Source organism: Puntigrus tetrazona, chromosome 2 (genome assembly GCF_018831695.1).
Source record: "Puntigrus tetrazona isolate hp1 chromosome 2, ASM1883169v1, whole genome shotgun sequence".
Taxonomy (NCBI): Eukaryota; Metazoa; Chordata; class Actinopteri; order Cypriniformes; family Cyprinidae; genus Puntigrus; species Puntigrus tetrazona.
The window spans coordinates 8,520,365-8,529,666 of NC_056700.1; the positions used below are offsets into that span (position 1 = coordinate 8,520,365).

Sequence of the window (9,302 nt, forward strand, 5' to 3'; positions counted from 1 at the left end):
TTATTTTCATTGATGTTGTCAAAGTCACAACATGCAAAGCCCCTGAAGTAAATAAAAAAATACAGACTTTTACATGCACAGAAGAAACTTTTCTCATACACAGCGGAATTTTTTGTATGCTTTCATATTACATTTCAAGTTCCCTGTCTGTCAGTTAATATGAGTTATGTAGTGACTCAACATTAGGGGTCCAACTTGGGAGCCTGAATCCTCTCAGATTTAGAGAAAATGCCAAAGAAAACTGGCTAGTGGATTTTGCATGTTGAGCCAATCCATATACATGGGCATAAATTGGCGAAAGGTGCATACACTCATCAGATTTTTGCTTTTCAACAGGGAAATTCTCCAACAGTGTATCATAAAAATATGTACATTATATAAAAATGTGCATTTCACCACAGTCTCCAAAAGAAATGTTCAGTGGAAGCAAAACATGTTCTATATGTAAACCCTAGCACATTTTTATTGCATTAATTATAGGTATGTATTGCGGCACCAAATTTACACCACATCTAACCCTAAACCTACCTTATAGCGTTAACAAGTGCAAAAGTGATATAAAAAGGCATTTGTTGATGCAACCATGCCATTTCAACTTCCTTGAACTGTTTTGTCGAACCATAGTTAAACAGGATTCAAACCTGTGCTTCTCACCTCTCAAATATATCTTTACTCCGTGAGCTACCAAACAAATTTACAGGCTATGAAAATCTATAGATAAGAAGGTTGATATCTGTGATGCGGACATTCAAAAGCATCAGTTTTCAAATATATCAGCATAGTGTTTTGAATATTGCGGCGGGAGGAGCCAACGACAGACGCAGTGGGTGTGGCGACAAGCCTCGGAGAGGCTTTTTATTAACAGAAATATACAAAATAAAGTGTCCAGGGGAAAGAGTGTCCAAAATAAACGGGGGAACTGGTGTCCTCGTCGTGCTGCAGGGGGAGTGCAGGTCGGGTAGTGTTCCAGGGGGAAGGGTCCAGGTATAAGGGGCGGAGTCCGGCGGCCGCACGCGCTCCCCTCTCTGGTGCGTGGCGCGAGGGGCGGCGGCTTCTTCCGGATGGCAGCTAGAAGGGATAAACAGCCCGGCATCATGGCCCGTCAGCGGTATACGTGTGCAGTCTTCGCCAGGACTACAGAGTCCGACAGCTCGCTTCTCTCGCACCCTTACTGGACCCACGAAGACACCAGCGTGCATGCACGGGGGAAGAGACCGGTCACTCGAGGATAGGCGCGCTCGGTATTTAACGGCAGCGGTGACGAGGCTCGATACACTTCAGGTGTGCCTCGTCACAGGCCGCCAGACATGTCCAATGCCACGCCCCTCCTTTCAGACACGCCCACTCGCGTCGGGAGCCTGGTGAAGGGCGGGGAATAAAGGACGGGGTGACGATGGCAATAAAGGGGAGGGGCATAACATGATATTCTTCAGGTAATTGTGTGAAAATAATGCTTTATTAATCAAAACTCTGTAAATGTGTTTGAAAAAGAATAAAAGGTGTCAGAGTTTTACTGCAGTTAGTGTTCATTTCTTTTGCTAACTTCACTGATGTGTACTTATACGTATATGTGTACGTATTTTGTGAACAGAAGATGCTGTTCTGGGTGATCACTTCATGTCTTTTTGAAGGTGCTGTCCTCTTGGTTGTAATCATTACCTGTTTTCTAACGATGGCCAAGATAGTTGTCTTCAGGCATCTTCAGGCATCCAGCATGAGCATGGCGAACGTCAGTCCTGGAGAGCCTCAGGCCTGCAGAGTTTTGCTTCAACGCTAATCAAATACACCTGAACAATCAAGGTCTGAAGGGTTACTAGAAGGCTACATGGATGTGAGTTTTAATTAGGGTTGGAGGTGAATTCTGCAATGCTGAAGCTCTCCAGAACCAGAGTTCAGACTTATGACCTTTCTAAGACCTTGACTGACCTTGACTCAAGGAGAACGGAGGTGCACCTTCTATCATCACCCACCATCATCAAATAGCTCTAAAGTTTATATCATTTGAAAGCATAAATAGACAGGACAACTCAAGAAATCTGGATTTTTTGGATTTAATTTTTATTTTTGCCTTTGTGCCCAGATTTCTTTTTCGTTTCATAATGATGTTGTAATGTGTTTTTTTAAGACGTTGAGTAAGATAAAGGCTTTTGCAGGTAATCCAAAGTGTGGTGCTGTTTTTACAAATTGGAGAAATGCACATACCAAGGATGATTCAAGAAATATTTAAAAACCAATTGAGAAAACTGTAAAAATATTTCATGACATGAAACCCATATCTTGTACTAAGTAAACAGATGGGTGTTATACATAGTTAACAGATTGCAATCACAAAACTAAGCAGATAATGCTGTTTTTTTTTAAATAGACACTGTGGTCCACTCTATTTCACTAAGTTCCACTCACTTTAAAATGTCTGGCCCTGCCACCGCCATGTGCCATATTTTCCAGGTTTTGGTCAATTTACATTAAATTATATTTCAAACTGTTAAGAATTGAATAAATCCAAGTATTTTAAATCCAAAAATCAGCTGGTAAACATAGCAAGCATTAGAAAAATAAAAAGTAGCCCCTACATCTAATTTTAAAATCTAAGATTATTTGTTATTACATGCCATCGTATGTAATGCAGCCTTTTTTATGTAATGTGCGTGTATTGTTCATTGTTCAAATATCCCCACAAGGAAAGTAAAACCTGATATATATATATATATATATATATATATATATTTTTTTTTTTTTTTTTTTTTTTTTTTTTTTTTTTTTTGTGGGGACCGCCTGTAGACAACATGAGGGGAAAATATAAAAAGTAGTAAAATATATCTGAAAGTGTAACAATGCAAACAGGGTTTTTGTAAGTAGGGGATAAAAATATTGTTGGTCATTATAAAAGTAAAAAAAGTCTATTGAAAGTTCACAGATCACGGAAACAAAGCGCACAGTTCACAGAAACAAAGTGTGTGTGTGTGTGTGTGTGTATGTGTGTGTGTGTGTGTGACTTAATATGAACTGAACAGCTCCCCCAGAAGGGGGTGCAGAAATAACACCCATACAAGAAGTTTTTTACTCTGGTTATACTGTTGGCTTTAAATACTAGGACGATAATGATTAGACACTTACAGACTTTGAGAAAAAAAGTTTTATTTCATCCCCTGTTGTAATGAAAGAGAAACTTAATCACATCCATTTTGTTCCTGAATGTGAACAGTTTGACCGACAAGATATGAACCGACACTGCTGCTTAACATGAACATCACGTTTCCCTCATTCTGTTCAATTATCAGGAGAAATAGAGTGATTCAGAAATATAGATTCTTATTTTGGGAAACATGTCAGACAAAGCTCAAATAGCCCGAATTTGGTGTGTATCTCTGTTAGGAACTCCGTTTTACTCGCAACTGAGCGGTGTGCATGCCTTCACCAGATCTATAAAGACAAGCATTAGAATAAATCACTACCTTTTAGGTGGACAACATTTTTCAAACTCAAAAGCAATGAAACATTTATAACAAAATCTATTTGTTTTGGTCCAGACATTGCAGGAAACACATTATGTACCTGGTTCACCCTGGCCAGTAGCGTAGGTCCTCTCAATCATGTCGGTGTACTTTTTATCCAGGAATTCGCTCAGAGGTTTAGTAATCTCTTGAAGGCATTTTGTGGAATCAGAGAAAAGGAGGTTTCTTTCGCCCTCTGACTTGAAAAGTCCGTCTGAACTGGACTGAAACGCAGGGAAGACAAAATGTACATAAACACATTGAAAAAAATCAGTGAAATGAAAAACCGAGAATAGCAAGAAACTCACTTGAGCCTGCTTCAGAACGTTCACCACATCGGTGCGTGCATCTTCTCGGGTGATCACAGCATGAGCTGGCACTGTGGCGAGGTTACATTTAACAAATTCATCGTGCTTAAATGTTTTGTCTGGCGATTCTGGACAGATCAGTTCGAAATCGCCTGACTTCAGTTCCTTGGCCCATTCTGGTCCTTTGCCTAAGCAGATGCAGAGAAAGAAAACATTTAAAAAACGTGACACGGTGAAAAGCGTGAAACTTCATCAATTAAAACAAACCGCACTAACCATCTGTGTAATCCCCAACAATAGTGTGCTTGATAAAAGCAACTTCACCAGTTTTTTCTGCAAGACACCTACAAGTGGATTGAGATCATATTCCGCTTCAGACTATGGGAGTCAGCGTACGAATCAAAACAGCGAATTTCCCTTTCAATTACAGTGTTTAGGAAACGGTCCGATACCTGAAAGCCCCATCATAGCCATAATACAATTCCGCAGAAGATGCTTTGCACTTGCTATCATCTCCCACCGCCTTCCCGCTGCCTTTACACAGTTCACACATGTTGGATTGAGGATCAGCGCCAGGAGCACAGCCTTTACTGAAGAAATCGTCTGAGAAAGTGAAGAGAAAATGTGCTGTTTTATGCAATTACAAGAGCTTTGTGTAATCGTCTGTAGAAAAAAATCTTTAACCGAATATGAGTGCATATTTAATAACACTCACATAGGGTGCATTTGTCTGTTTTGCCACATATGGCTGAATCTGGGACTTTCCAGCCAGCATTGCGGTTCAGGCCGGTGTGGCAGGACTTCCTCCCTCGCAGACTGCCCCAGGTTACACCTGAGCCCTTACGCACCACGGCCACGACGTAGTAACTTGAGGCCTCTGTGCACATCATAGAAGTTATTAAGCATAAAGGTCTGGTTAGAACAATAAATATAAATATAACGATATCAGGGGCAAAGCAAATGATTCATAATGTTCTGTTATGAGCGTGCTCTGCAGTTTTGTTGTCTACCGGCTTATATATTCAAGCTCTTTAAAGCAGGGAGGGTTTTGATTGGCTGTCAACATTTTTATAGTTCATCAGGTGGAAAATATAGCATTAAAAAAGTGATTCCAAATATGTCTTTCCTTTGTGTCGTTATGGTCATATAGCTGTGGCTTGGACTGTTTATTAAACTCACAGAGGTTTGGAAAAAGTGAGTGAATGGTGACAGAATTTTTATTTTTGAAAGAATTATCCCTTTAAGTCAGAATTAACAGATTTTCATGGAAGATAGTGACCAGCGCTTCACAAAAGCAAAAGTATATAATGCTTACCTCCACCAGCTGTACAGCTTTCTGCAAGGAAGAAGTACATATGATTTTATTTAAATTCTGACAAGTGTGCCTTACGAGCTGATTTCTAAAATATGAGATAATGTTCATTCTTACGTTGATCATACTGCTCAACCATAACCGGAGCTAGACCGCATTTTCCAGCAATATATACCTGGCCACCATCAACTGCAATGGCATCTGCTTCTTTGCGCTTTTAAAGTGAAAGAGAAAATCATACAGAATATTGCCATACAAGTTGGATCGGCCTCAGGGCTCATCTATTTGACCCGACGATACCTTGATTTTTTGAATGCACTCGTCCACAGATGATGCCCTCTTGCACGCGATACGGGGAATCTGAGTGTTTAATTTGTCACACTTCTCTTGCTCTGCGTGGCTAATGGTACACCATTCAATTGGACGGTCTTGAGGCAAGGCTGGCGGGCTCCCACCTGATAAGAAATTATACATACAATATTTTTCATCACATAATATGCGGCATCAGCATAGTTCTAGAGCATTTTCTCAGTTTCAATGGATGCACAGTATGCGGTCGGTATCACAGTTCACACAAAAAAGGCTTAAAAATGTACATGTATGTACATTTAGGGATAAATTAATTCTAAATGAATAAAACAAATGTTATTTAACGTACGGTTATTTGTGGCTTAATTGTTGTAATGTTTTTCAAGGACACTGTATACATTCAAATGCATTTTTGGCATAATTGGTTGTCACCTCTAAGGGCACGCATGGCGTCAAAGTAATCTTCTCCCAGGTAGAAGAAGGAGTCTGTTTTAGGGAGCTCCATCAGTGCATGTCCAGAGTCTAAGAACATCAGATCTTTACCCCCAAAAGCGGCAGAAGAGAAAAGATCTGAATCCTGTTGAACACAACAGTTGAATATTCAAAGCTGGCCTTTAACGTCTATTTAACATGTATTGAATGATTAAATATCTAGGTTTATTACTTCAGATAATCTTCAGTAGTAAAGTAGTCAATAATGACACAACATTTATTTGATCTGGCGTACCGGAATCTGTTTAAGGACTTTATAAATGCTCTGTGAATCCGCATCCTTGCGGCCAATGACAGCACGGTAAGGCTCTTTGCCGAGGTAGCATTCCTTGTACTCCTCAACGCTTTTCCTGCTGTCATCCATGCACAGCAGCTGGTAGTTCGGCCTCTCACTCGCTTAAGGATTCAGATTGGACAAAAAGATTGTAAGTCAGCAGCCATGGAACCATAAACTCCTGCCACAACCGTTTTAAGACAGGCTATAATAATTCAGATTTTGGCAAGCTACTCACCTGGTATGGCATCCCAACGAACAAAAGCAACTTGTCCATGACCAGCTTTCAAGCACCTGCAAAGAATGCATGAGTTATACTGTTGCATATATGTAGAGAAGACAATACTATACGAGAATGCGTTCGTGAATTCGTACTGTAAGGCTCCTTCATCACCGCTGTATTTTTCATTTTGTGAACAGCTGCAGTCACCCTGGCAGGCTTGGCACAGGCTTGGGTATCTAGCTTTGGATATTCCAGGAACGCAGCTGCTTGAAAAGAACTGTGACACAGCTGGAGAACACACACAAAAAAAGTACAGCTAAAACATGTTAACGTACTGTGAAAACTGCCATTGCATAGAACTCATCGCATGGCTACTCATCAAAAAATAATTCCTATCCTAACTTTGTATCACTAGCACTTCTCATGTTTACAGTCTCTTTATGATGAAATACTGGAAATACTTTTTTTATGGAAAAGTGCAACTCTTATGATTCAACTGCTATAGATAAATTACTAGAAGAACAACAAAAAAAGTCCTATTTGATAAATACCAGTTTGCAACATTAAACAGCATGTCATACTAAAACACAATCTTGCACATTCAAGTTAAAAATGGTCATGTCTGCGTTTATATTAAAAAATAACGTGGAGGCAAAGTTGCCATGAATGATCAATATTGGAAAATATCAAACCATTAAATGTTTCAGAGAGACATCTTATAATAATGTACACAATAATAATCCAACCAGGCTTACCCTTTTCGAGAGTCATGTCATCAGGACCATCCCACATAATCTTCTTTTCTGCAACCAGTCTTCCTATAGGTATACTCCAGCCTTGTGGACTTTGGTAACAACTGTGGCACGAAGTCTTTCCTTTGAGATCACTGATGGTAAAGTCGGCGTCCTTCTTGACCACAGCCACAGCATAATAGCATTCTTGAGAAGAAGCGGAGAAGAAAGAAAGCGAAGAAAATCAAAAACAGCACAAACCATCAACTTGTAAATTAAAAGCTATGTAAGTGATATATTGCCAAATGACCCTGCATCCTCTGATATATTTTATATGTAAAATGGCATTAATTTAAAAAGCTGAATCAATTCCGGTCAACATTGTAGCTGAATGACCGAATGATCAAAAATAGAATTAATGTTCAAAAGATCAATATGCTAATAATAAGCATGCTAATTGGCTATTATAGTTAATAGTAAGAATTTGTCTCTATACTAAAGAGTCATCAATACTTTCCATTTAATCGTTATATTAGCAGTAAAATATCTGTAAAATACCAATCATTTGGTCTATAGGTTGTGATGAATAGGGAAAAGGTGTGCATCTTATTGAATATATTCTTGTCATCAACACCACAATAAAATAATATAATATTTACTTTCTTTAGATTTCTCTGCTATGAGGGGACGGAGATCGTATGGAAGCAGTCCAGCTTTGTAAATATGTTCTCCATCTACAGTTATAGCATCTGCATCGCCATCCTGTGAATCAAAGACAATTAAATACTTCAACAAAACAAAACAGCGTGTGTGATGTAAAGTAATAAGCACATTTTAGTACCTTGATGCTTGTCATGCATTCAGTAACAGAAGCCTTGATATAACACTCAAGCTCTGGTGATTTGGTGGCAAGGTGCTGGCATTTCAACAGCTCATTCTGAGACTTCACACACCATTTGACTTTTTGAGCGCTGGCTGAGGGCAGTGCCACAACTGCAAAGAAAACAACACAGTAGTAATTAACAGTCCACGCGAGCGCAATGATTGAATAATAACTGAAATGTCAAAAATACCAAACGCGCAATTACCAAGGCACCCCAGGAATGAGACGAGCAGGATGTTCATGTTAGGCCTTCACCAGGGATTTTTGGCAGGTGGAGACAAGGGAGAGGAGGCTTTTTATAGGAGCTCTGGAAGCACTGGTGGGTTGGGTCAAACACATCCAGACGAATCATCCTCATCATCATTTGCTTAGGATTTCTCAACATCTGCTTGTGCAGGCTACGCGCCAGTTCGCATTTGCAGAAGGAGCCATTTTCTATCACGGAAATTCCATGCTGAAGTTAATGATAAATTCTAACATTTATTAACATTTATTAGCCTTCTTTTTTATATAAATATTAGAAAAGTACAACAATACTGTACATGCACCTGGAATTAGGTAACACTTTAGATTGGGGAACATAATTAGTTGCTTATTAATGCCTTAAACATCACTTATTAATGCATTACTCTACCCAATACCTAAAAATAACTACTACAACCAACCACCCTACTTACTAACAATGCCAGAAAATTATGGGCCTTATGCAAAACTCTGGTTTTCTCAAGTATTACCAAAAAAATTCAAAATGCATTAAAAGTGGCCTTGCCCCAACTTGATTTTTTTAGTTACAAGAAAGTACAATTATATTGAAATTGCATTTTATGCAACTAGAATTTCAGTTAAGATAAATTTCCCGTGGCAATTAATCTTGATCTGTGTGTGTGTGTGTGTGTGTGGAGTAACTGCAAGACAAGCTTCACTCTTCACTCAAATTCCTTGCATGCTCCTTAACATGATTGAATCATTTGGTGGTGGATGGCTGTATTCGCAAAGACATTTGCTCAGAGTAAACAGTGTTGTCTGTGTTCGGGGACCGCTGTGTTTGTGTGCTTGGACCGGCCCGTATTTGTATTGTGTACATTGTAAATATTACTCAAGAGCGTAAAGTACAACTGATGCAGGTTCAGTGAAGTAACCAAAAAGCCTTTTTTGGGTATGTCAGAAGTGTGATGACGTCCAGATTAAACATTGCAGGTACCAGTATCTGCTACTAAATCACTAAAATCACACCAGTGTTTGACTGGCATTGCTCAACTCTGGCATGTTCGTTGTG

General features: G+C 39.3%; 1 protein-coding gene across 1 annotated transcript; it reads right to left on the bottom strand.

The window, feature by feature from the left end:
- Positions 1-3,121: 3,121 nt before the first annotated feature.
- tfa (transferrin-a) lies at positions 3,122-8,379 on the bottom strand. The gene is made up of 17 exons (XM_043218698.1): positions 8,232-8,379; positions 7,985-8,136; positions 7,803-7,905; positions 7,168-7,350; positions 6,565-6,700; positions 6,428-6,483; positions 6,151-6,311; positions 5,856-6,000; positions 5,415-5,569; positions 5,232-5,328; positions 5,118-5,138; positions 4,518-4,679; positions 4,255-4,405; positions 4,079-4,146; positions 3,803-3,990; positions 3,556-3,718; positions 3,122-3,423 (listed from the first exon to the last, which is right to left on the bottom strand). The coding sequence occupies exons 1-17, from the start codon at positions 8,266-8,268 to the stop codon at positions 3,386-3,388; spliced, it is 2,016 nt and encodes a 671-aa protein (XP_043074633.1). The 5' UTR covers positions 8,269-8,379; the 3' UTR covers positions 3,122-3,385.
- Positions 8,380-9,302: the final 923 nt, after the last annotated feature.

Coding starts and splice junctions, on each gene's coding strand:
- tfa (XM_043218698.1), bottom strand. CDS start 8,268: ATGAACATCCTGCTCGTCTCATTCCTGGGGTGCCTTG. Junction 5,570..5,855: donor CGCCATGCGTGCCCTTAGAG/GTGACAACCAAT, acceptor ATTTCTTATCAG/GTGGGAGCCCGCCAGCCTTG. Junction 5,139..5,231: donor GGTTGAGCAGTATGATCAAC/GTAAGAATGAAC, acceptor TCTTCCTTGCAG/AAAGCTGTACAGCTGGTGGA.